The following is a 25,840-nucleotide window of genomic DNA, read 5'->3' as shown; positions in this document are numbered from 1 at the left end:
CTCCTCCCCCCTTGCTCTCCTGCTCCCCCTGCAGCAGCCACCCTGACCTCTGCTGACCCTCGCACAGGTGTGCTCTGCCTCAGAGTCTTTGCGCTGCTTGTCCCTTTGCCCTGAGCTCTTCTCCCACACGTCAGTTGTCCTTCAGAGCTTTGCTCATTTGTACCTGTGATGAGAACTATCACAGCCACCTAGTTAAAACTGGGACCTCAGCCCTCACAGGGACACACCCAGACGCATCCCCCACCTTAATGGCCCCCTTGCAGGCGCTGTGATGGCCTGCTCACCATCCCTGTGTTGCGGTCTCCCTCCACTGTAGTGGGTGCCCCATGTAGCCCGAACCTTCCTGTGGTTTACTGGTGTGTCCGAGGGCCCAGGCTCTGATGAGCGAGCAGAGGATGCCCTCACTGCCACACTGCACCTGCCGGAGCAGACGGAGTCTCGGGCGGGGAGGCCCTCTCGGTACTGCAGTCAGACAGGCCTTGTTAACGTCACTCTTTGACTTCATGCGGATGCCCCTTGTGGTCACGCGGCTCAGAACCCTCTGGCTCGTTTCATGGACTTGGCTTTGAGCCGTTTTTGTGACACTGTGCCATGCTCTTCTGAGGCTGCCCTTAAACCTTGACTACATCAGGGCCGTATGCCCCGTCTCTGTGAGGAGGTTTTCTGCAGACCCAGGAGGAGGTGATGAGCCCCAGACCTGAGCCCTCCTTTGCTCCCGGGTGCAGAGTCGATGGCAGAGCAGGAGGAGCCGAGTCTGGGTGGCTGGGGTGGGCTGCACATCTGTACTGAGCTGAACCACCTTGGGGGGTGAGCGCTGCTGGGCAGAGCGTTTCTCCAGTTTCTCCGAGGCCGCTGCGTCCGCTCCTGTCCTCGGTGCTCAGTCCTCTGTCTTCTGGGGTGGTCTTGGGCAGTCTCTTTACTACATGCGTCTCCAGAAGATTCAGGGCAGATAAACAACCTGTGGCGAACTCGTTTTCCTTCTTCTTGTACAAAGTTGACAGTTTGTCACGGGAGCTTCTGCAGCCTGTCGCCCACGGTGTTCCTGCCATTCTGCAGGTTGCCCGTGGGCAGCACCTCCTGGCGCTTACGTGGGGCGTGTCACGGTGCATCGTAAGAACCACATCACTCGGCACAGGCGTGGGGGTCAGCTTGTCTTCTTCCCTCATGTTTGGGCTCCTGTGTCTAGAAACGTCCTCACCCTCGCCTCTCTGGTGGGACTCTCCAGGTTGTGTTGATGGCGCATGATGTTTTTTGAAAAATCAGTTACACTGAGGCATCTTACGTCTGATTCATTATGTTTCTTCCTTGTTAATGTGGCCACGATGTGTTCCCTGGTTCACTCAGATTTTAACTGGTGAACAAGGAAATATGAAGTTCCATAAACTCACGATACTCCTTTGACTTCCAAGTAAAACGTTTATATAATAATAATCAGTAACGTTCAGTGACCCAGAGGAGCTCTGACTCGTGTCCGTCTCAGCCCCTGGAGAACGTGATTTCGTGTTGTCTGTTACAGTGTAGGGTAAGTGTCGATGGCAGGTTCTCAGGGCGTAGGTTCTGAAAGAATGATCCCATTTGAAGGCTGTTTAAGGCTGTTTGACCTACAAAGTCGACTCTTGAGGTTGACCCTTAGCTGTTGCGTTTGCCTTAAGACTCTGGTGGTGACTGCAGTCCTAGAGCCCAGTCTCTGCCTTCAGGGCCCAGTGTTCTCCAGCACCGTGACGCTTACCAGACTCCCCAAGGAGGAGTATTGTGATTCCTGTGGCACGCTACCCAAATTACAGGATAATAACTGATTTTTGTGTCTGGATTTATTGTTACATGTGCTGTTGTAATTGGCGGCTGTGTTCTACTTTTGATATTTATTATCATCCTTGAAATTGTAAGATACTCTGGGCTGAATTCTAACATGTAAGGGTCGACTTGTGCCTGATTAATATCACTACATGTTAAAATTCCACACTAGTGTGAACATCCAGAGATAACCCGTGCCCAACCTCTTTTCTCTGAAACTTCTCTGTTAAGCGCTAGGTAAGTTTTTTTTCAACTATTTTCTGTCAAAACTTGGGAATACCATGAAATTTTGATTAGTGGTTTAATTAGCATTATTAATTATTAAAAACCAAACAGAATTTTTCTTTTACTGTGATAAATCTAGCTGTAGTTTAGAGCTATAACATCTTGATGAACCAGTGTCATTATTTACTAAGTGTCAGGTTAAACCATATCATCCGCATTGGGCCTTTTTTTTTTACTCTCCAAAACAGCAGTTCCTCATGGTTCAGCCAGCACTGTTCCCTGAGTTCTGGGCAATAAGAGCCAGGAAGGTGAGTAGTAATGTACGCTCCCTCCATGGGAAGAGGTTATACAGCCTGATACTCTTTACACAGTGATTTGGTATTGTTTCCCATACTTACCCCATTATTACAATGGGAAAGGGTGCAAAGTACTTCAGAGAATGAGGACAGTTGAGAGATAATGTTTGATTAAGCAGAAATTCATGGGAAACCTTTCTTTGGTAGGCATTCCCATCAGTCATGATGGTGCTGGTAGTGTAATCCGGACTGCCTGTGAAATGCAGCTGCCCACGTCCCCTCAGCACTTGTTGGCTGAGCACCCGCTGTGTGACAGGCGTCGCCGGGCTTGGGAGCAAAGCCGCGTGGGCCTGCTTGCCCTCAGAGCTAATGGTGTAGCGGGAGAGTAAAGCATGCACGTGTGTGTGTGTGTGCGTGTGCGTGTGTGTGTGTGTGTGTGTGTGAGGGCTCTGACTGTGCTCCAAAAGGGTGGATTCCAGGTGTTTCCTCCACGTGTCTGTGTATTTGTATATACTCTTTTCTGGCTGTTTCTATTTACCATTTCATGAAGAACTTTCGTACTGATACTCTATCATTATTCTTCATCTTAGCCCTGTAGCCCGTTATGTTTAACCATGGGGTCACTGCTCCGCAGGCACGGTTCTGCTTTCTGAGCTGTCAGGTGCTTGATTTCACTAAGTCTTAAGCTGCAGCACGAGCAGGGCTTCTAGCTTTCCAGGCTGCAGCCTGTTTTCTCTCCACTTGATTGTTCACAGCTCCCCCCATCTTAGGTGGAAGGCAACACCTTTATTCTGGATGACCCTTACGTATCCGTGAGGAACGTCTGTGCTGCTGCAGCAAGCCATAGATCTGAATGGAGTAGGGCCTCACACGTCTCTGAAATAACAGTCCACTGTCACTGCTTGGGGTTTGGCGGTGGTAGGGACATCACTTGGGAACCAGGCTGACAGAAGGGCTACCATCTTCAGTTTGTGGCTTCCAGCATCTCTAGATGTGGCCCTTGCCTTCCAGCTCACGGGAAGGGGACAGGCCTGGAGAAGGCTGCAGAGTCAGATGTGTGGGCCACGTCTGGAGGTGGCCCACAGCGTGTCTGCCTTCATCCCATTGGGAAGGACAGGTCACCTGGCTGCCCCTAACTGCAGCAGACTTGGGGAGACGGGGTGGCAGGGCATTTGTCGGGTGGGAGGTAGGAAGAAGAGATTTTGATGTACAGCAAGCCATCTGCTGGAATCGCATACTTTCTTGTGTTCCCAAAATAAAGCAGGCTGGGTTGTGAAAGATTTGCTGCTGGAAAAGGTTTATTTATAGGAAAAATATCTGTGCAAATGTAGTTTTAAAATGCAGTTCTTCAAACAAATAGTTTGAATAAAATGTGTGTGTGTTTGCAGGCTATCGCCCATTACGAACAGTCAGCTGATTATTACAAAGGGGAAGAATCCAACAGGCAAGTATTATTTTTCTTGATATAATTCAATGGGTTTTGTTACATGTAATAGAAGACAGACCTTCACTCTGCTCTGGGAGCCCCTTGCATCATACCACGTGAAGGTGCACTGAGACGTCTTGTCATTTCTCTTTGGGAGTGTTTTCTTTTTGCTCTGGTTCTCGGTTTCAGCTCAGCTAACAAATGTCTGCTGAAAGTGGCCGCGTATGCCGCCCAGCTGGAGCAGTACCAGAAGGCCATCGAGATCTTCGAGCAGGTGAGGCTGCTGTCTGCCCAGCTTCCGGCAGAAGGCATTCTGAATCTTCTTTTTAAATTCAACTTTTTATTTAGTAATGATTTTTATTGAGATATAATTCACGTATCATGTAATTTAGCCTCTTAAAGAGTACGCATCACTGAGTTTGCGTCTATTCACAAAGTTGTATAATCAACACCACTGCCTAGTTCCAGAATATTTCCATCATCTCACAAAGAAATCCCATCCTCCCCTCCTCCCAGTCGCATGGTGTGTGAGTCCGTGGATGTGGAACCTCGGATATGGGGGGCCTACTGTGGGATTTGAGCATCCGTGGACACTGGTATCTCAGTGGTCCTGGAACCAGTCCCCCTTGGATACTGCGGGGTGACTGTAATACTACACGGTTTGGAGGGGTGACTGTAATACTCCACAGTTTGTTTAACCGTTTGTCAGTTAACGGACATCTGGCTGTTTGCATTTGGGGTATTATGAATAATGCAGCTAAGAATATTTGTGTTCAGGTTTGGCGGGCATGTTTGCGGTTCTCTAGTTTATATACCTAGAATTGGGATTGTTGGGTCACGCGGCAAGTCCCTTTTTAACTATCTGAGGAACTGCCAAATTGCACCATTTTACATTCCCTCTGTCAGTGTGCTCATGTTCCAGCTCTCCATGCTTCACAAACACTTGTTTTGTGTTTTAACAATAGCTACCCTAATGTGTGAAGTGATATCCCATTGTGTTTTCAATATCCATTTCCCTAGTGATTAGTGATGTTAGGAATCCATGTGCTTATTGGTCATTTGTATACCTTCATTGTAGAAATATTTGTTGAGTTTCTTTGTCCTTTTTTAAAAATATAAATTTATTTATTTATTTATTTTTGGCTGCATTGGGTCTTCATTGCTGCACTCAGGCTTTCTCTAGTTGTGGCAAGCGGGGGCTGCTCTTCATTGTGGTGCACGGGCTTCTCATTGCGGTGGATTCTCTTGTAGGGGACCACGGGCTCTAGGCACACGGGCTTCAGTAGTTGTGGCGCATGGGCTCAGCTGCTCCGCAGCATGTGGGATCTTCCCAGACCAGGGCTCAAACCCGTGTCCCCTGCATTGGCAGATGGATTCTTAATCACTGTGCCACCAGGGAAGTCCCTCTTTGTCCCTTTTTGAATTGGGTTGTTTTTCTCTGTTGAGTTTTAGAAGTTCTTCGTATATTCTGGATATTAATTTCTTATTAGATATGTGATTTGCAAATACTTTTCTCCCATTCTGTGGGTTGCCTTTTTACTCTGTTATTAGTGTCCCTTGATGCATAAAGTTTTAAGTCCTGATGAAGTCCAGTTTGTCTGCTTTTTCTTTTGTTGCCTGTGTTTTTCATGTCAGATCCAAGAAATCATTACCAAACCCATTGTTCTGAAGCATTTCCCCATGTTTCATTTTAAGAGTTTTATAGTTTTAGTTCTTAGGTTTATGTTTTTCAAACATTTTGAGTTAATTTTTGTATGTGGTGAAGGTAAAAGGTCCAACTTCATTCTTTTGCTTGTGCATGTCCAGTTTTCCCAGCACTGTTTGTTGAATACACTGTCCTTTTGCCATTGAAGGGTCTTTGCACCCTTGTTGAAAGTCGTGTGGCCATATAAGTGAGGGTTTATTTCTGTGCTCTCTATTCTATTCTACTGGTTTTCTGTCTTTATGCAAGTACCACACTGTTTTGATTACTGTGACTTTGTGTGGTAGGTTTTAAAATCAGAAGAGGTGAGTCCTCAACTTGGTCCTTCTTTTTCAAGATTGTTTTGGCTATTTGGGGTCCCTTGCATTTCCATATGAATTTTAGGATCAGCTTGTCAATCTCTGCTAAAAAGTCAGCTGGGATTTTGATGAAAGTATTGTCATTTTAACATTAAGTCTTATAATCTGTGAACTTAGGATGCTTTTGCATTTATTTAGATCATCTTTAATTTTGTTCAACAATGTTTTAGAGTTTTGTAGTGTGCAAGTCTGGTATTTCTTTGGTTAAATGTACTCTAAGTATTTTATTCTTTTTGATGCTATGTAAATGAAATTGTTTTCTCAGTTTTCTTTTCTGATTTTAATTGCTCATTTTATATACTGCAACTTTGCTGAACTTGTTTACTAGCTCTAATGAGTTTTTATGGATTCTGTAAGATTTTCTTTATACAAAATCATGTCCTCTGCAAGTAGTGATAGTTTTACTTCTCTGATCTGTGTGCCTTTTACTTCATTTTCCTGTCATTTGCTCTGGCTTGATCCTCCAGAATGATGATCAGTAGAAGTAGTAAGAGTAGACATCCTTGTTTTGTTCCTGTCTTAGAAGGAATGCATTCAGTCTTCCACCATTGAGTGTATGTCAGCTGTGGGTTTTTGCAGATGCCTTTTATCAGTTTGAGGAAGTTCCCTTCTCCTCCCAGTTTTTTGTTTTTATCATCAAAGCATATTTGTTTTTGTCAGGTGCTTTTTCTGCATCTTTTGAGATGATTTTGTGGTTTTTGTCCTTCATTCTGTTAACATAGTATCTTTCATTGGTTGATTTTTATCTGTTGGCCCAACCTTCCATCCCTGGGATAGATCCTGTTTGGTTGTTGAAAAGTTTCAGGGTCTCCAAGAGCACCTGATAATTCTCTGGAAGGACTCACAGAACTCAGTGAAAGCTGCTATATCACAGTTATGGTTTATTATAGCAGAAGGATGCTGACCCAAATCAGCCAAAGGAAGAGGCACAGAGAGGAGGTCAGGAGAGCCCTGAGTGTGAGCTTCCTGTTGTCCTGCCCAGACTGGGACTGTGTAACTGTGCAGACAACACTGACTTCTTCCAACAGCGATGAGTGAAAGCATGTGTAGGGTATTGCCACTGGGGAAGAAACTCACCTGAATATGGTTGGCCTTATTCTGCAGTCCCTCCATAGGTTGAGCTAAACTACATGGTCTAAGACCACTGGGTAAACAAAAACACTCTTTCAGTCAGGACATTCCAGGGGCTTAGAGATTATTTACCAGGAATCATGGGCAAAGGCACTTTGGACAAAATTAATCCTTTACTACATAGTTATGGTGTGTAATCCTTTTTGTAAGTTGCTGGAATTAGTTTGCTAGTGTTTTGTTCAGGATTTTGCATCTGCATTCGTAAGGGATATTGACCTTTAATTTTCTCTTGTAATGTCTCTTTCAGGGTTTGGTAGCCAGGTAATACTGGCCTCAGAATGAGTTAGAAAGTGTTCCCTCCTTTCCTTTTCTGGAAGAGTTGGTAAAGGATTGGTGTTAATTCTTTAGACATTTGGTAGAATTCGGTGATTTTGCTCTATCGTCGTCCTGTTTTCTGTTTCATTGATTCCTATTGTTATCCTGATTTCTATCCTATTTTCTTCAGATTTATTTTGCTCTTTTTTAAGGCACTGAAGGTAGAAGCTTAGCTAATTGATTTTCCTCTTTGTTGTGTGGGCATTTTTAGTGCTCTCAATTTCCCTCTAAGTGCTGCTTTGACTGTGTCTCACAGTTCTGTTACATTGTTTTATATTTATTTATTTTATTTATTGATTTCCATGGATTATTTATCAGTGTTTTGTTTAATTCTCAAGGGTTTGGAGGTGTTCCTGTTATCTTTCTGTTGTTGATTTCTCGTTTGATTCTGTTGTGGCTGGAAAATACACTCTGTGTGATTTCATTTCTTAGAAGTTTGTTTTATGGCCCAGAATATGGTCTTGGCATATATTCTGTGTTCTGCTGTTGCTGGGTGATATGTTCTATAAATGATTAGCTCCTCTTGGTTGATGGAGTTGTTGAGTTCTTCTGTATACTTGCTGATTTTCTATTTCTGTTGTTGAGAGTGGAGTGTTACAGTCTCTAACTATCACTGTGGATTTGTTTATCTCTCATTTCTGTCAGCCTTTGCTTCACAATATTTTGCAGCTCTGTTTGGTGCATACATATTTAGGATTGCTGTGTCTTCTTCTTGGGCTGACCCTTTTATTATTATACAGTGTCCCCCTCTGTCTCTGGTAATTTTCTTTGCTCTGAAATCTCTCTGATACTAATATAGCCTCTCCTGCTTTCTTTTGATTAATGTTTACATGATATATCTTTATGCATCCTTTTTCTTTAAGCCTGCCTATATTGTTATAATTGAAGTGCGTTTGTTGTAAACAGCATAGAGTTAGGTCATATTTTTAATCTACTCTGCCAGTTTCTGTCTTTTAATTGGTATGTTTAGACCATTCACATTTAATGTAATTATTGACATATTAGAACTGAAGTCTGCCATTTTATTTTTTTGTTTTCTGTTTATCCTCTGTTTTTTGTTTATCTGTTTCCTTTTTCCTACCTTCCAGGGGGTTTTTGATTACCTATAGTGGTTTTGGGTGTATCTCTTTAAATAGCTTTTGTAGTGATTGCTATAGGTGTTATATTTACATAAAGTATCACAGGCTAATGATGTCATCATTTTTTTCAGTTCCAGTGAAATACAGAAATCTTACCTTACTTTCTGTTCCTTTATCCTCCCCCATTCAATATATAATTATCTTTAATATTTCCTCTACACACTTTTAGAAACACAGCCACTGTTACAATTTTTACTTCAATCATCCAACTTAATTTAGAAAACTCAGGAGGAGAAGATCCCATTGTGTTTTCCCATATTTTGCTTAATGTGTTCTTTCTTCCTGATGTTCCAGGATTCCTTCCTGTATTTTATTCTACTTAGACAACAACCTTTTGCTCTTCTTTTAGGGTAGGTCCGCTGGCTAAACATTATCTTGGGGTTCCTTCATCTGGGAATGTTTTGATTTCCCCTTCATTCCTAAAGCATATCTTCCCTGGGTACACAATTCTGGGTTGACAGCTCTTTTCTTTCAGTGCTTGAAAAATGTGCCCTTATGACCAGCGTGGTTTCTAATGAGAAGTTTGCTCTTATTCAAGCTGTTTTCCCTGTAGGTGAGGTGGTGTTTCTTTCTGCTACTTTCAGAAAGTTTTTCCTTTGTCTTCAGTTTTCAGAAGTTTATGTGGCTTAGCATGGGTATCTTTGCTTTTATGCTGTTTGGATTTCAATAAACTTCTGGAATCTGTAGGTTTATGTTTGTTTCTTGCCAAATTTAGGAAATTTTCAGCCGTTATTTCTTCAAGTGCTTTTTTAGCCACTCCCTCTTTCTCTCCCCTTCTGTGGCTCAGACAGCCCAGATGTTATGCCTTGTTTTATTATCCTCTATGTCCCGATGCTCTGCTCCTCTTTTCTGGGTCTGTCTGCTCTCTGTTGTTCAGACTGAGTAATTTCTAATGTTCTTCCATCAGTTCACTGAGTCCTTCCTCTGTTCCATGGGATCTGCTGTTGAACCCATCCACTTTTTATGTCAGTTATTGTGTATTTCAGTTCTGAAGTTTCCACTCATTTCTTCTTTGTATCTTCTGGGGTTCCTTGCTGAGAATTTTTCTTCGTTGATGCTTTGGTTTTCCTCTGGTCTCAAGAAGTTTTCTAATGGCTTGTGGAAGCATTTTAGAAAGGCCCCTTTAAAATCTGTTAGCTAAGTCTCACATCTCTGCTATGTGACAGCTGTCGTTTATTAGTTGTCTATTTTTTTAAAAAATTTAATTTTAGTTTTTATACAGCAGGTTCTTATTAGTCATCCATTTTATCCACAGTGTATACATGTCAATCCCAATCTCCCAATTCATCACACCACCACCCCCGCCGCTTTCCCCCCTTGGTGTCCATGTGTTTGTTCTCTACATCTGTGTCTCAATTTCTGCCCTGAAAACCAGTTCATCTGTACCATTTTTCTAGGTTCTTCATATATGTGTTAATATACGATATTTGTTTTTCTCTTTCTGACTTACTTCACTCTGATTAGTTGTCTTTTTTTCATTCAACTTGAGATGTTCCCTTTTCTTGGTATTGCAAGTGAGTTTTAATTAAAAACTGGATATTCTTACATTGTGTTATAAGACAGGGTCTTGTTTAAACCTCCTCTCTCAGCTGGTTTTCTTTGGCACTGAAAGGGTGTGGCCTCGCTCCTGCCAGGTGGAGGTAGGGTTCGAGCTCCCCACTCGACCGCCTGGTTACCAGCAGGTAAAGGTGAATCCATGCCCGCTGGGAGATGAGGGGACCTCTTTCCCACTGGGAGGAGGTGATGCAGTCCCCACGTGGTCTCCAGTGCCTCTGTGATGGGGGCGCAGGCTGGCTCCTGCTCTGGCCTCCTTGGCAGGAGAGTGGGGCTCTCCCAGGAGGATGGGCATCTTGTCTTCCTCTTTGGCTTTTGCTGCTGTGAGTGGGGTGGATCAGAGCAGGTGTCATCTAAACATTTTCTGTCTTGCTAGCTGCCTCTCTCCTGGTCCTCTGGCTGGAGAAAGCAGGCTTTCATCTATTCTCTCTCTTTCTTTCGCTGCACCCACCGGCATTTACGGGTTGCTGGCTTTTTCTGTTCCAAGTCAGGGATTTATGCAAGAAAAAGAAAAACCAGGGAACTCCCTGCTGTGTTTGCCCTGTGTCCCTGGCTGGTCTGCTCTTCTCTCCACCTTTCAGTCTCCGTATGTTGGTTTCATATAAAAGATCCAAGGCTTTTAGTTGTACTTAGCAGGAGGGACAGAGGACAGTACATCTGTTCCATCCTCCTGGATGTGGAATTCTGCTGAGTCCTTTTTAATAGGTCAGCACTTTATGTCTTAAATATCGTTTTCTTGTCTAGTAACATTTCTGGTACATGGCTTTGGGTTAAAAGAATGGATTTCATAGCTTAACTAACATAAGGTGCAGAGTACTTGCTAAAGAGTAGATGAGGGTCAGCATGCCTAGTGTAGGAGGGCAAACCTTTTCACTCTGATCCCACTTTCTGTGCCTAGGTTGGGGCCAACACCATGGATAACCCTTTGTTGAAGTACAGTGCAAAGGATTACTTCTTTAAAGCTGCCCTCTGTCACTTCATAGTGGATGAGCTGAATGCCAAGGTGAGGGGGCCCTGCAGCGTGGGTTCTGATGCGCTTCACCCCTAAGCACAGGTGCTCAGCCGTTGTCCGTGATACCTGCTCGGAGCAAGACTGTGCTGCGTACATGAAAAGCAACGTGGAGGGTGAAACTCTGACCCTGTCCTGGCTGTACTACCGCAGCTGGAGTGACAGCTGCTGAGGCTTTTGTCTTAAGTGAACGCCCCCTGGGGGCCACACTTCCTTCAGTAGTTTTGGTTTAAAGAAATTAGGGGCTATGGGGAGACAGTAAAAGCAGAATCGTGTCTTTTTTTAAACTCAGAAATGGAGTTGGGATGAGGGTTGGGAGAAAAGCAAAGAGAGAGCTGGAGGTGAAGGCAGGGACAGGGCAGCCTTTGTGTCCTCGGGGTTGGGGTTAGGGCTCCGGGCTCTGGGCAGAGCCTCCTCCAGCGCGTGAAAATAGACACCTGCTCTGGGAGGTCCGAACATTGGATCTGGCTCACGTGGTCTTCCCCACAGCAACCGCATTCGGAAAAACTGGTTTAGAAGTTTATTCTTAACTGAAATTGAAATTCACAATAAACAGGTTTGATCAACAGAGGTTGATTTTGATGTTGAGTGATAATTAAGTAGGATGTAAATAAATCGTACTGAAGTTAGTAGAATGTCAAAGCTTCATTTCCTGGTTCAGTGACTCAGATGTTAACGAGTGGTTTTCTTTCCCAGCTTGCTCTGGAGAAATACGAGGAAATGTTTCCGGCGTTCACTGATTCGAGAGAATGCAAGTTACTGAAAGTAAGTAGGTGGGGCTGGGATACAGTGACGTTTTCATCCTGTGAATCTGCTCACTGCACAGCCCCATGCCTTCCTGCTCTTGCACACTAGGCCTCAGGTGCCGTTAGGGTCAGGCGCGCACTGCTCTTAACCTGGCGGGTCAGGCACGTTAGCACAAGGCTGGATCCCTGACTTGGGGTAACTCTTGACTTGTATTTGAAAATTTCCCCATTTTTGTACGTCATTTGGCAACATCAGTTAGTGTGATACGAAGGCTATTTCGTATTTAAGGTATCCATTCATAGATGGAACTTTTTAGCCTACCAAACTAATGTTTCTGTATTTATGTTCCCAGAAACTTCTAGAAGCTCATGAAGAGCAGAACAGTGACGCTTACACAGAAGCAGTACGTTCGCTTTTGGGATTTAGCATGTTCTCTGAAAGTTTACATTACAGAAACAACTTCTCCTTTTCATCGTGTAAATGCTGAACATTTATTTGGACATTATTGCACGACACCTACGTTGTGTTTTCCAAAAGGCATGTTTTTAGATCCCACCAGCCTTCACAATTAGACAGTTCTATGAGCTGTGCTGAATTTAGCTGTGAAGCAAATATATATCACATGATGTTATGACTTGTTTGAATGTTTTCTATGGAAAATAATCTGATCCATAAATAAGTGTCAAGTAAAATCAGTGAAATCTAATCACTTAAATTTAAAACATAAAAACAAAGCAATGAGAGTTTGTTATATTCTTGGCATAAAGTAAATGGGAAAATTATTTTTAGATTCATCAATTTCCTGTTTTCTCATCTTTTTCCATCTTAGGTTTATAATCAAGCGAATTTCTTAGTGTCCTTGATTAAGTCATTCATCCTGGCTTTGAAGCAATAGTGGGAAGGCGAGGTTTCCCCTTTAACTTTTGCCGCCAAACCCTTTTCATCCTATGAAAGTCCATTCTTCGATAACTTGTGGAGATGAGTTAAAGGAATTCTGCTTCCACATGTTCCCTCACTGCATATACGTTTGTTTGTTTGTGTTCAGTGGATACTGGAGCCACGTTAATTTTCCATGTCCCCTTGTTCTTTTGCAGGGTCTCATGTCCTTGGTCATGCTAAATGTGCTCTTCGTCCAGTTATAAAGGCTGTTACGGAGTTTTGCCATTGCATGTTAGCATAAGAGCAATATAAAAAGTTTTTAATGAAGAAAGTTATAAACTAGAATGAATGATTCTAAATGAAGAAAGTTAGTGGATCCGTAACTGTTTAAGCAGTGTGGGGCAGGGTAGCTCTGTGTTTGACTGTATTTCCATGGAATGATTCCTGTTCCTCGTCCCTTAAACCAGGTGAAGGAATTTGACTCGATCTCCCGCCTGGACCAGTGGCTCACCACCATGCTGCTGCGCATCAAGAAGTCCATCCAGGGGGACGGGGAAGGAGATGGAGACCTCAAGTGAAGCGCCGTGTCTCTGTGGCATGCCGCTGAGTCCTCTTTAGTTTCGTGTTAGGGCCAGCGATCATTATGGGATGCCCATTCAATGGCTTCATTTTGTTGCACATGAGCCTGATGATGTGTGTGTATTTAAGCCGCCATGTGTGTCACCGTGCAGCGGACGGGTGGGCGGCTCCTGTGTGTATTGCGAGTGTGACAGGCTGTTTCCTGCTTGTCAGTCCCCAGAGTTTTCCAAGAACTGCTTCCGAATCTTACTCCTGTTATTTTGATACGTGCAGAGCTCCTGTTGAATTTTGCCACATATTTTTATGTCCTTTTTCCTGGACTTGAGTACCCAACCCAGTCCTAATAGATGCTTTGCATGTTCTCCGTGAACTTGCACCTGGATGGGTTCTCTAAATGTGTGTGTTTAGTGTAGGATCCTTGTTAGGAATGCGTTCATGACTTTCCTCGTGAGAAAGTATTTATCCTTGTTGTTATCTTGTGATTCTTTCGATGGTGCTAGTGACCAATTTCTTTGCTTTTTATATCGTTCTGTAGCTAAATGTGCATGTGAGAATTCAGATCAGCTGGGCCTGCCAGCCGCTTACAGTGGGAAAAGGGGGAGCTTCCTGGCACTGCCTGGTTATGTGTGTGGACACGTGGGGAGGTGGGCCTGATCTTACATGCAAGTGCGCACACACGTAAGATCTAGAAGACTTGGGCGTTTTCCTTTCCTGGAGATGGTGTCCACTTCTAGTTGGGGTGGGACCCTTGCTTCATCTTCATAGGAAGGTGTTTGAACTGGCACATCCCTTTACTTCCGTGTTCACATACTTTTGCACGCTGAGAGGGCACCTTGTGTGCCCTCTCACGTACATGCTCACCAGGGCTGGGAGGTTATCTCAGTCGAAGCTTGTGTGTCATTAATTTTAATTTTTAATTGTGTGTCATATTCATTTTATCCATTAATTGGATGTGATGGGCTTGGTAGGCTGAGTACGGTACAGAGGTTTACTGTGCTCAGTCAGGAAAAGAACCCCAACTAGCTTCTGAGGGGACCTGCGCTTAGCTGATGGAGTTGTTTTAGCTTGTGTGTTTGAATTCTGTCCTATTATTTTGGCTTATATATGTGCTCTGTTGACCTGTGAACTTGATCCCTGCATATTATGTTATGTGCCGACATCGTACTTTAGATGTGGTCTTGTTTCCTGAATCTCCTGTGTGCATATTTTTAGGCATAAATGATTTATGTTTGATGTGTGTTAATTGCCAGGTAATGACAGTGTTGACAGATAAGTGGAATTTCCTGTGTCCTGTCAATGTTAGCTGGTATTTGAATGGTGTTTGCATTTTTGGACGGTCCTCGACTGGGATTGGTAGCTGCTGTTGGGCAGAAATAGAGGGTGTGCCCAGGCTGAGGGCTGAGCGGGGAGAAAGGTTTGGGGATGGGGAACAGGTCCATCTGGGATGAAGCAGAAAGTGGCAGGAAAGGAGGCTGAGAAGGGCCGGCTGGGACCCGGTCATGGAGCAGCCCTGTGGGCGGCCGTGAGGATTCGGTGGCCGTAGTTGCGGGGGTCACTTGTGCAGGCTGGGCTGGTGGAGAGGCAGGGCAGTGATGTCACAGTGTTGGCTGAGGGCAGCAGGAACCGACCGGAGACGCGGGCGCTCTGACCTTGGGCCCTGGCATCCGATGAGGATTCCTTCCTTCCTTCAGAGGTCTGGGATTCTTAAAAGAAAGCTGGCTGTCAGTTACGGTACATTTTGGGATGGAGCCGCTTGTTACTTCTTCACTTCCTGTTGGAACTATGAAAAAATGCTTAGAAAAGTGGGGTTTTGTTGCTCTACCTAATCCAATGCCAACCGGCCAGAGGCACTTGGGTGAGATGAGCTTGGGGCCTGCGTCATCCGGCTGCAGATCTGTCCCACCTGAGGGGCTGTAACCCTCGCCACCAACGTGTGCGCTCTGTCGTTAGTCTGGAATGTTTGTTCCCACTTGTTAAAGGAACCTGGTCTGACCACGTAAAGTAAAAAGCAAATGATGTCTTTTAAGGCAATTTGTTTATTAGCTTTTCATCCTGCACCCCTGACAGAAGACCTGTGGTTTTGAGAAATAGTATTGGCAGCGTTTTGTCACATCAGTTAGAGTTGTTTGTGTTGAAATGAACACTGGGATCAGTGCCTGGGTTAAGATGTTTTTGTTTTTAATATTTCACGTGAAAAAAGAGTAAAATATAATTGTAATGGCTAGAACAGACCTGCCAGAACGTAACAGGAAAATGAGCAGAAAGAAGTCCCATTAACAGTATCCAGACTTTCTCCCGTGAAATGTTCCATCAAAGTGGGCAGTGCTGTGACTCAGAGCCCAGGTCAGGTTTCCAGGATTTATAGATCGTTATTTATGAACAAAGTATAATGACTATTTATGTTACAGTCCTTGTGTTTTAGCAGATCGTGTTTAGTTCATTGTCAGAATGAGTTAAAATTTCTTACAGGAAAGCTTTGCTTTTTGTGGCAGCGTTTTTATAGCTTATGTGAATTCCTTTTTTATTTAATGATTTGAAAACAGTATTCTTGCAGTCGTGACCATGTGTGGTGATGTCCCTGTAAACATTTATTGTTTCCTCTGATACTGTGCATTTAAGATGCCCAGAGGCACAACCCCTGTGGCTTTCTCGGGGCCTGTGGCACGCAGCCTGCCTCCCGGGGCCCCGGCCTGGCACGGCCTTTCCTCCCCGGCGCTGTCTGGGAGGGTGTTTTATGAGAACTCGCCCTGTGATGATAAATCCACCTTCGCCAAGAGTCTGTGTGTTTCATGTGCACCTGTACGGTAAATAAAGTCGAAGTTGTGAACGGTATGGTGAGTTTCCTGGTTGATTGGCACAGGTCGGAGTGGCTTTCTGCCCTGGAAGGCATCCCCCGGGGTGCAGGGCAGTGGGCAGCAGCCGTCCAGGCTCTGCAGGCTCCCCGTGTCCTCTGCCACCCGATCAGGGGTCTCACTGGCAGGCTTGAAGGAGGAGTGGCCCCGAGGAAACCTGAGAGTGGGAGGCCGGGGGCCCGAAGCCCCATCTCCCTTGGCGGAGCCACGGTAACTTGGCGCTGTCAGAGGGCCTTGTTCAGGTCCCACAAAGATCATCTGAGGCAAATTCAAAATGAATGGTCGAACAGGCCGTCCCACCTAGGAATTCTGCCAAGTTGTTGATATTCAAGGTTACTTTCTCATTCAAATGTCTCTTCTGTTTCCTAATGGAAGCTCCCGTGGTGGGTTTTGCCAGCCTCGGTGAGGGTCCCAGAGGCCCGTGCAAACTGGTGGAGGGAAGTGGCAGTTCCCGGGGCTCAGCTGGGGGGTGACGGATGTGCCAGGCGGCCCTGTGCCCTTATGCATCTGCCCATCTTGGTGCCTGTGGACAAATGGACTTTCACCTGAAATAATGTTACTCAGAGTGACAGGAACACCATCAAGTTCAGTTAAGGGGACAGGCACTTGCTTGGTCTCAAAAAATGGCCCTGTTGTGGCAAGATATACAACAGGTTAGAATTAAATGATAACTTACACTCAAATTGGTCAGTTTAGATGATCACCTCTGGCAAAACCACATTTCTGTGAAGATCACCTTTAATAAAGATTTTACCCTACCACCTGGCCAATTTTGTTTTCAAACTCTGTACAACAAATTTTGGTTAGAAGCAGAGGCAGGGGAGCTTTGGAGTCTGGGCTGAGAGCATCTCCCACATGATGGTTGGAAGGCACGAAATCGCCGCCTTGGGTGGCCTGACTTGAGTGTCTGGGGCTGACAGTCACGTGGCAACACAGCACCTGGATGGGGAGAAACGGAGACACCCCACAAATCCCCGAGATGAGATGCATCTTCGACAGGGTTTGGGGCGGCAGCCCTCCTGTCCCCTCCCGGGAAGCAGAGAAGTGACCGTAGATGGAGGAGCCTCTGAGGCATAGAGTCACCGTGGCTGCGATGAGGCTGGGCCCCTCCGCGCCACCTGGCACCAGCTACCGAGGCCAAGCGCGTGCGGGGCCAGGCCTGTCACGTGTCAGGAACACACGTGCAGTGCACGGAGGTGGCGAGACTCCAAGGACCAGGGAATTAAAGAAGCTACCTGTATGAATCAGGAATCTTATTTCTGTAGAACCTAAATTCTAATAATGGAAATAAACTTAGACTTGCAAAACTATTTTTACAAAACATTTATTAACACATTAAAGGTTTCTGTAGAATTTCTAAAGAAACAAATTCAAGACAAAGATTCTGATAGGTAACAAAATAATCTATTATTTAAATTTCTTCTCATTAAGATGACTTTACCCCAAGAAACAGTTCATCAGCCGGGCAGGTTCATTCTCCTTTCGAGAGTAAAATGTGTTTGAGAGTCACTGTTCTGTTCTGTGAACCCACGTGGGCGACGCCGTCACAGCTGGAGGTGGATTCGGTACTGCCACCTGCAGCCCGTGTCAGCACCAGGGACACCTTCAGTGTTGACGTCATCATCTCATTGGGAAGAAAGCATCCTCGGTCTCTTCTGGCATCTCGTGCAGCTGTGTCTTCATCCCGGACTTGCATAAAGTACCCTTCCTCTTAGAAAACAAGTGTTTTCACAGCAAGTGTAATAAATTAAATGTAAGAAAAAGAGCAACTAGTGACAATTCCCCTTCTCTTTTTACCTGGGTCACATGTGAGTCAAAGCACTGTGCGCACGGCGACCCGGCCTCACCACTAGATCAAGAACCAGGCTGGGTAAGGACAGCGGAATTACCAAAGGCCAGCATGAGACAGAGGTGCATTTAAGACAAGGTTGGCAGTTCCATGGTCCACTCTTAAGGCTAATCAAAGAGGAGTGTACGGAGGCTTTTGGTCCCTTTTGCCGAATTTGCTCGTGCTCCCAGGGGAATGTGCGCGCCAGTGACTTGCCTATGTCAGCGTCTTGACATGTTAATGAGAAGTGCTGCGTTTCTGAAAATCACAAATTGTCAAAAAAAACCTAGCAAAACTATCAGTACTCTGTGTTCTTAGATTGGCTACCACCTCACTGCTACTTGTGGATAAAATAACTACACTATGTTTCAAGTGTTCTCAAGCCCCTGGCTTAATTTTTCACACCTCTTTGCAAAAACTACTATGCTGTTTTCTGCTAGTCTTTGGTAGGACAGCTTTTTTAAATTGGATTTTTAGAAATGAAACCTGCAGCCACATCTCAGGTCATTTTATGACAAACTTCCTAGTTGCATGTGTGCTGTGAGCAGCTACTTTACAAGTGTTTAGTGCCTACGAATGGGGGCGGAGGGGGACAAGTGCAGTCATCTGTCTCTTTAGCCCCATTCCAGGGTCCCAGAGCACCTCTGACTGGCTTCAGTTCAACAGGAAAGAAACAGCTGAAAATAAATACATGGTCCCAGTTTTACTTCAGGTTGGTAGAAAAATAGCTTTAAAGTATCAGAAATAAACTTCCAGGAAGAAGCTGAGCAGTAACCCCAGCCTCAGGAATGTCAAGGTCATCAAGCATTAGGATGATTCCACCAGAATTAAGAGAGGTTTTGTTAACTGCCGTGTTTGCTGATAAAGTGTGGCTGAGACCATGCAGATCAGGATTTCTAAGGGAAAGCATGAGAAATGGTTTGATAGAGACGTGCAAGTCAGCAGAAATTCAAGAAATTGCAGAAGCCATCCTTGCCCATAGTTCTTCTTGACCCCTGACGAACGCTCGCGTCCAGCCCTCATGCATGCAGGCGCAGGTGCAAGGCTGGGACCGTGGGGCAGGTGACCCCGCACTCTAGTCCGTGTGAGTCAGAGAGTGGAGCTGTGTGGGCCCGGGTCCGTCTGCGGCGTCAGCTCGCTAAGCTCGTTGATGGTGGTGGCCAGCAGCGTGTCCTGGGATCCCACAGGGCCGTCCGACTTACAGGCCGGGTCCGCAGGACTGTCATCGTGCACGGCAGGCATGCTGCCCTGCACGGTGGCCAGGTTGTGAAAATGGCCATTTTCTGCGAAAGACAGCAATTTATCAGAGAGTTTGGATGGCGTGTACTCTTCATCGGGCTGCTCAGTTTTGTGCCCATCGCCGTTCTTGGGAGAGCTGTCCACGATGACGAGGAAAGACTTCCATGGAGTTGTCTTATCATGGATCTGCGGACCAAACACAGAACAGAGAGGTCACCCAGTGTGTCCCTAACCAGGATCTGCAGAGCCCCCAATTCACAGCCACTCGTTACCAAGTACAACAGCCTTCTCCAACCGTCAGACGTGTCTGCCCCCGTGATCCCTGCCAGAAAGGACTCAGCATGCCCCCCGGGCCCTGCTTCACCCACCCTTGGCTGCCCTCGCTGCAGGGGAGGGCGAGCCCCAACTTCCCCTGGGACCCCCTTCTGGACTGAGGGCCTCAGGGAAGGGGGGCGGGCGGCTCTGCTGTCCGGCGGCCGTCCCTGGGGGCCAGCCTGGCTACTCACCGAGGTGTGCCGCCGGAGCGTGGACTTGTCGGTGAACGTCCGCCCGCATGCGTTGCACATGAACGGCTTTTCCCCCGTGTGGATCCGGTGGTGGCGCTGGAGTGCGTTGAGCTGCGTGAACTGCTTGCCACACTGGTCACAACAGTAGGGCCGCTCCCCTGGGAGGGAAGGGACGGAGGACACGAGAGCTACCGGCTGCTCTGGGCCACCCGGCGTCCCAAGCCGCCACGGGGAGGGCGACACGGGCACGAGCAGCTGACCGTGCAAGAGCCCCAGGGGTCCGTGGCCTCACCCACAGCTTTCCAGTTGTAAGTGACCCTGCGTGGGTGTGGGTGTTCACTAGCACGTGCAGATCATCACCCCTAATTCTAATCTCAAGGTGTTCAAAGGTTCACACGTCCACATCCATGTTCACACATTCATACCTTTCCAGTTTGTCAGAGCCAGAAACTAGACACTCAAAAATGTTCAAATGCTATTAGGACGCACGACTTAAAGCTAAATTCAAAATAATTTTCCAGAAAATCTAAAACCTTCGGGATATTTTCTTGCCACACTGACCTCCCTTCTCTGGCGACATTCCGGCCATACCTGTGTGGACTTTGATATGCTGGTAAAGCGAATTCCGCTGAGCAAAAGTCCTGAAACAAACTTCACATTTAAAGGGTTTGGACCCAGTGTGGATCCTGTTGTGATGTTTTAAATACTCCTTGGAAGCGAAACTCTTGCCACACGTTTCACACATGAAAGGCCTCTCACCTACACGAAGACATGAGACACAAAGTTAGAAGTGACACGGGCGCTAGAACATGCAGAGGATGGAGTCCACCCTCCCAAGTGCCCTGGCAGGCAGCGCGTTCTTTTCTAGTTAAAACTGTCATCAAATATCTCTTTGTGTCCAGTGCTTGCTACCTGCTGAAAGCTGGTGTAAAATGTCCCTGGAAATCCCAAGAAAGATTCCAGTAGATTAGAATTAAAGAGCGCATTCAGCCAGCTCACGTTTTGGAAATTCAGTCATCCCAAACAAGAAAAACCGTTTGACAACTGGTTTGGTGGAACAGCTGGACTTTTTCACAGGGCTTCTGTGGGTCTCTATCAGAACAGAAGCCCCTCTTGAAGGGAGAGGAGTGTGCAGCGGACACGCGGGGCTGTCCTGGAGCAGCTCCCAGCTGCCCGGGGTGGGATCAGGGCATGGAGGGCGTACACCCTTCACGCTGTGCAGTTGGGGCCCTGAGGGCCCACAAACCAGACTCCTCTGTCAGGTGTGTCCCGATTTTTCAAACATCCAAACAGAACTACTGGTTTTAATAAAATCCAAATATATTAGCATGTTCATCAAATGACCGATTCTAACTTAATTCTTTGGTGTGGCCTGACCTTCCCCGACCCCAGTCTTCCATCAGACACCAATTCTCATTTTAGTCTATTAATTCATGTTTAGTCTATTAATTGTCTGCTCATTTAGTCTATTAATTGACTGGTGGTCATTAAGTGGCTCATCTATCTCACCATTTGAACTTGAGGCTCATAGGACACTCAAAGAAGTAAAAATTTTTACATGGGAGCAGGAAAGAACTGGGTTAGCGTGATAAGCCCAGTACCTGACAGCTAGACTCCACATGCCCCAGGGCTCTGAACCCCAGGAGCACTGCACAAAATCAGAATAAAGAGCTTAAATGTTCTCCCTCACCTGATGAAATAGTACCACAAAAACTCTGAAAACCTCATACTTGCACCACCTTAACACATCATGTAACTACTTTATATTTCTGCAGGTTTTCAATAAAGCTGGGGTTCACTGTATGCTCAATTGTGCATTTTTCAAGTCGACAGCCAAACAGGTGTTTTTTGTAATATTCAGAGACCTTAGTCAGAAGGGCCTGGGACGGGACAGGGTGGATTTACCCATTTACTGAACCACTTCCCTGGGGTTGGACAGTCAGGTTTTTCCTAATACTCTGTTCTTAGAAATGGCAAGAAGCAGGATAATAGCGTATAGCTTTTCCCATATTCTGAGCAATTTCTTTCAGAGGTCATGGCCATAAGCACACAGCACTGGAGGCAGTGGGCAGATTTTATTCATTTACTTATGCTCACTTATGAGACGGAAGAGCGTATCAGGGCTTTAACCTAAACCACTTGGCAGATGCCAACTTCTAGATGAAGAAAACTGCCGTTTTCCTCCTACAGCCAGGAAAGACATTCAATCACAACGGAGTATTTACCTGTGTGACACCTTTTATGATAAATCAGCATGTGGTTCTGAGTGAATCTTGCACCACATTCATCACAGACAAAAGGTTTTTCCCCTGTGTGAATTCTGAAAGCACAACATTCAGAGGGTAACTCAGGATGTGTCAAAGCTCACTCTGCATTACCATCTCCTCCCTCACCTGGGGAGACACTTTGCTACAGGAGCCCGAGTGCAAAGGACTGAAAGGTGGCGAGGCCCAGGACTCTCACCCCCAAATCAGTCTCTGCTCAAGTCAAGACCGCCACATCCCCGCCAGACGCCGAGTCCCCCCACGTGCTGCTCCCAGGTGCAGGCACAGGCTGTGCCTCTGCAGGCTGTTTATGACACCAAACAGCACCGTGTGGTATTTATAAAGCTCCCTCATTGAGAATAATCACCCACAGACACCTTAGGAACCATGGCTGACAAAAGTACCATGTGATCAAAATGTTTACCATCCTTACTAGTTTGACGTAACAGTCTAGAAAGAACTGTTATCAACACATGAAGCCAGCCGGTCCCTGGGGTGCATGCGTTAGCACTGCGTTTCAGGGCAAGGATGGAGTGGCTGTCACCATGTTTACTGAGCCCTTCCTGAGCCGGGCTATAAATGACAGTAAAAGGACAAGGAACACCCAGCTCCCACCCTCAGACTGGCCCAGGATGACGGCAGATCTAGGGGAGAATAGAAAATTGCTTTGTCTGGATTTCAAGCATAAGTACTTAGCACTGGAAGGGAATTTATTTAAAAACTGAATGTCACCCACCTACACTTCAAAAATCAGTAACTGTAATCCCTGTCCGTCCTAATCCTGGAGCTTAGATTGACTGGTGGCGGGCACTCTCCAAGCCCAGAGAAATGTCACCCTGCTGAGGTCTTCAGTGGGACTCGCCACCCAGCCAGTCACAAGACTGAGTCCCAAATGAAGGGTCAGGAAGGGGGATGGGGTCGTTGGCCCCACTTGGCAAGGGTGGCGGGAGGCCTCAGCACCAGGAGCAGAGAGGCCCCTGCACCTGAACGGGAGGCGTGGGTCCCCATTAGCGGGGCCCGCGCCCAGGGAGCGCCATGCCCACATCTCTGCCTCGAGAAAGAATCCAGAGGCTCAAAGCAGCCCCTGACTTCGAGAGGGAGCGAACTGAAAAGTGACCCATCCCGCGAGGCAGCCACACCAGCTGCCTCCTGGCACGCCCCCCACGTCTCCACGTGCGTTCTGGGGTTCGAGGCGGCCCGTGCCTACCTCAGGTGGGTCTTGAGGGCTGAGGGCTGCGAGAAGGTGGCCGGGCACTCGGTGCAGCCGTAGGGCTTGTGGCCCGTGTGCGTGCGCTCGTGCAGCCGCAGCGCCGTTTTGGAGCTCAGGCCCTTGCCGCACTGCTGGCACTGATGCCGCTCGCCGCCGCCCTCGTGCACCTGCACCACGTGCCGCTTCACGTCCTTCTTCCTCTTGAACTTCTTGCCGCACAACTCGCAAGGGAAGTGGCGCTCGCTGCTGTGCACATGGCGCTGGTGGCCCTTCAGGTTGCAGCGGTTGGCAAAGGTCTGGCCGCAGGTGTCGCAGCGGTGGACCACCTCGGTGGCCACGCCGTGGTGGTGCCGCACGTGCTTCAGGAAGCTCTTCTCGTACAGAAAGGCCTTCTCGCAGCGCGTACACTGGAAGTTGCTCCTCCGCCTCCCTGCCCCCTCCTCCCCCTCCTCGTCCTCATTCTCATCGTCCTCCTCCTCCTCCCCCTGCCCCGGCTTTGGCAGCACTGCCTCCGCCTCGGCCCCAGCCCCGCCGTTCTCCTCGTCTTTTGTGACTGTGACCAGCTCCTTCACCGTTCCCCCAGCGTCTGGGCTGGGCTCCCGGGGGCCCCCGCGGTCCCCGGCGTCCTGCTCGGCACTCTTCTGCTGCTCTCGGAGTCGTCGAGTGTACTTCTTTTTAGGGATTTCCACGAACACCTTCCTCCCAGCCAGCCTCCCGCTAGCCCTTCTGAGCTTGGGGTAGGGGGACTTAGCGATCTCTTTTCTCTTGTCTGGCTTCTCCCTGGACTTCCTCGAGGGCAGATCTGGCAACAGGCTGTTGCCGATTCTTGCTGCTGGGGGATCCAAGGAACCCGAGACGCCATTGGCCAGAGGGCTGTCCGCAGCCACACCTGCCCGAGCATCAGGGGCGACAGCAGCAGAGACCTGGGAGCCGCTGCTCCCTTCTGCCTCCTGAGACTCCGAGAAATTCTGCAACTCCAAAAGTACCGACTCTAACATCTGTTTCTTCAACTGAAAACAAGTTTCAGATAAGTCCAAACATTTCAGCTTTTCTGCCATTTCCAGCATTCGCTGCACCCGATCTTCCTCCACCTGGACCTTTGCAGTGTAGACGAACTCGAGAAAAGAAGCGAAGTCAGCCACCTGCACTTCGTCTAAGTAGACGTTAGTCCTCGCGCCGTCCGCAGTCTTCTCGTTAAGAAACACTTCCTTAAAAAACTTGCTGGTGGCTGCCAGCACCGCCTTGTGGGCCATGAATTCCTCCCGGACGCCCTGGTACTCCACGCTGACAGTCACGTCGCACAGGTGACCCAGCAGACGGAGCTGGTGCATTTCATGCAGAAGGTTAAGCGGGGAGGACTTGGATTCCAGCAGAACTGCACCACTCTCCATGTTTCTTCTTCCCAGGAACAGCTTTGAAAACAAACCAAGAAATTATTCATGCATGAGCAACCTCTTAAGTAGAACGATTAAAAATTATGAGGATTATATCAGTTCTTTAGAGGATATAAACTGATTAACGACCTAAACCTAACTTTTCTCATGTACAGATTCAAGTCACGCGTCACTTATTAGCATTTTTCTGAAGCCCTGATGCACCTTCATGAGATATTTGCATGAAAACAGACTAAGACTGCCCTAAAGTGATGATTAATGAAATACATTAAAGCAGTAATTGGCTTCTCTAGGTCATTTTGTAATTTACTTACAGACCCAGACCCCCAAACTAACAGAATTTATAGCAACAATAAATAATGTATACTACTTTGATGAGGAAACCAAATAAAACAAAATATAATACATGGTGGCCACGGTCAGAGAGCAAACCTTGTCTACCTTTGAAAACAACCAACTAAACTACTTTTATATGAAGAAAATTTCATGGAAAGTAGCCCACAATTCAGTCATTCTCCAACCTCGTTAAGGCCCTGCTACTGGAGTCACCGTCACTGCACCGAAGCGAAGCCGGGCACTGCGCCGGGGCACAGCTGCGCTATGCCAAGCAGGGCCCTCAACCCCTCCGAGCCGCAGTGGCTTCCGTGCTGGAGACTGACAGGCCGTCATGAGGGCTGCAGCCGCGCCGGCCGTCCCGGCGACCCTCGAGCAGGCGTCACGGGGGAGGCTCTGACAAGGTCACAGGGCGGCCGGGCCGGACTCTGGCCTCCCCGCGCACCACCTTCCCGCCGCCAGGCCCGGACCGCCCGGGGATCCGTCCTCCCGGACCCGGCGCGGACGCTCCCCCCGGCGCACCCGCCTTTAGCTCCCGCATCTGCCGCCCGCCTCCAGGATCGGCCGGGTCCCTGAGGCCGGCCTCACCTGCCCGGTCCAGCTCCTCAGCGCCCGCCAGTCGGCGGGGCAATGGCCGCAGGTGGCCGCCTCTGCCCTCGTCAGCCGACAGCCAGGCCAGCCCCGACTCCCCGGCGGCCTCCCGGCCCGCGCGTGGCCCCTGAGCCTGACTCGGAACCCAAGCCTAGCGCCGTCCGCCCCGCGGGCCGCGCACGCACCGCCCGGCCGCCGCCGACGAGCTTCCGAAGACTAGGCCCCGGGACGGACAAACTGCCCGACGGACGGGGGGCGGGGCGCGGCGCCGGCGAGGGCGACGCCGATTGGCCGCGGTGGACCTGGCCCCGTCCCTCGCGGGTAGGGGAGGACCTGCGCATGCACGTCCCACTGAGGAGGCCATTCGGGGAAGTTACGTGATCCGACACACGCTGCCGCCGTACGCCCGGCCGGCTGCGCAGGATTGCGTCACCTGCCGCGAACCACGGTCTGCGCCTGCGCAGAACA

The 25,840-nt window shown here is 47.6% G+C and overlaps 2 protein-coding genes across 4 annotated transcripts in view; one reads left to right on the top strand and one right to left on the bottom strand.

The window, feature by feature from the left end:
* The window catches only part of NAPB (NSF attachment protein beta), a 40,935-nt gene extending 24,948 nt beyond the window's left edge, over positions 1–15,987 (top strand). For 2 of the 3 annotated variants that reach the window (XM_059036854.2, XM_067012982.1), the window contains 6 exons: positions 3,704–3,759; positions 3,931–4,015; positions 10,840–10,944; positions 11,647–11,715; positions 12,050–12,100; positions 13,044–15,987. In XM_059036854.2, the coding sequence (XP_058892837.1) occupies positions 3,704–3,759; positions 3,931–4,015; positions 10,840–10,944; positions 11,647–11,715; positions 12,050–12,100; positions 13,044–13,154 (477 nt within the window). In that variant the 3' untranslated portion in view covers positions 13,155–15,987. The remainder of the gene's footprint in view (positions 1–3,703; positions 3,760–3,930; positions 4,016–10,839; positions 10,945–11,646; positions 11,716–12,049; positions 12,101–13,043) is intronic. The other variant, XM_067012981.1, reaches the window with a different exon arrangement.
* Positions 15,988–17,315: 1,328 nt separating this feature from the next.
* On the bottom strand, positions 17,316–25,651 carry GZF1 (GDNF inducible zinc finger protein 1). The gene is made up of 6 exons (XM_059036852.2): positions 25,370–25,651; positions 23,052–24,466; positions 21,806–21,900; positions 20,172–20,339; positions 19,581–19,738; positions 17,316–19,260 (listed from the first exon to the last, which is right to left on the bottom strand). The coding sequence occupies exons 2-6, from the start codon at positions 24,443–24,445 to the stop codon at positions 18,925–18,927; spliced, it is 2,151 nt and encodes a 716-aa protein (XP_058892835.1). The 5' UTR covers positions 24,446–24,466; positions 25,370–25,651; the 3' UTR covers positions 17,316–18,924.
* Positions 25,652–25,840: the final 189 nt, after the last annotated feature.

This window comes from Kogia breviceps, chromosome 14, assembly GCF_026419965.1.
Source record: "Kogia breviceps isolate mKogBre1 chromosome 14, mKogBre1 haplotype 1, whole genome shotgun sequence".
Classification (NCBI taxonomy): Eukaryota; Metazoa; Chordata; class Mammalia; order Artiodactyla; family Physeteridae; genus Kogia; species Kogia breviceps.
The sequence above is the reverse complement of the archived record's forward strand: the minus strand, read 5'-3'. Positions and strand labels throughout refer to the sequence as shown.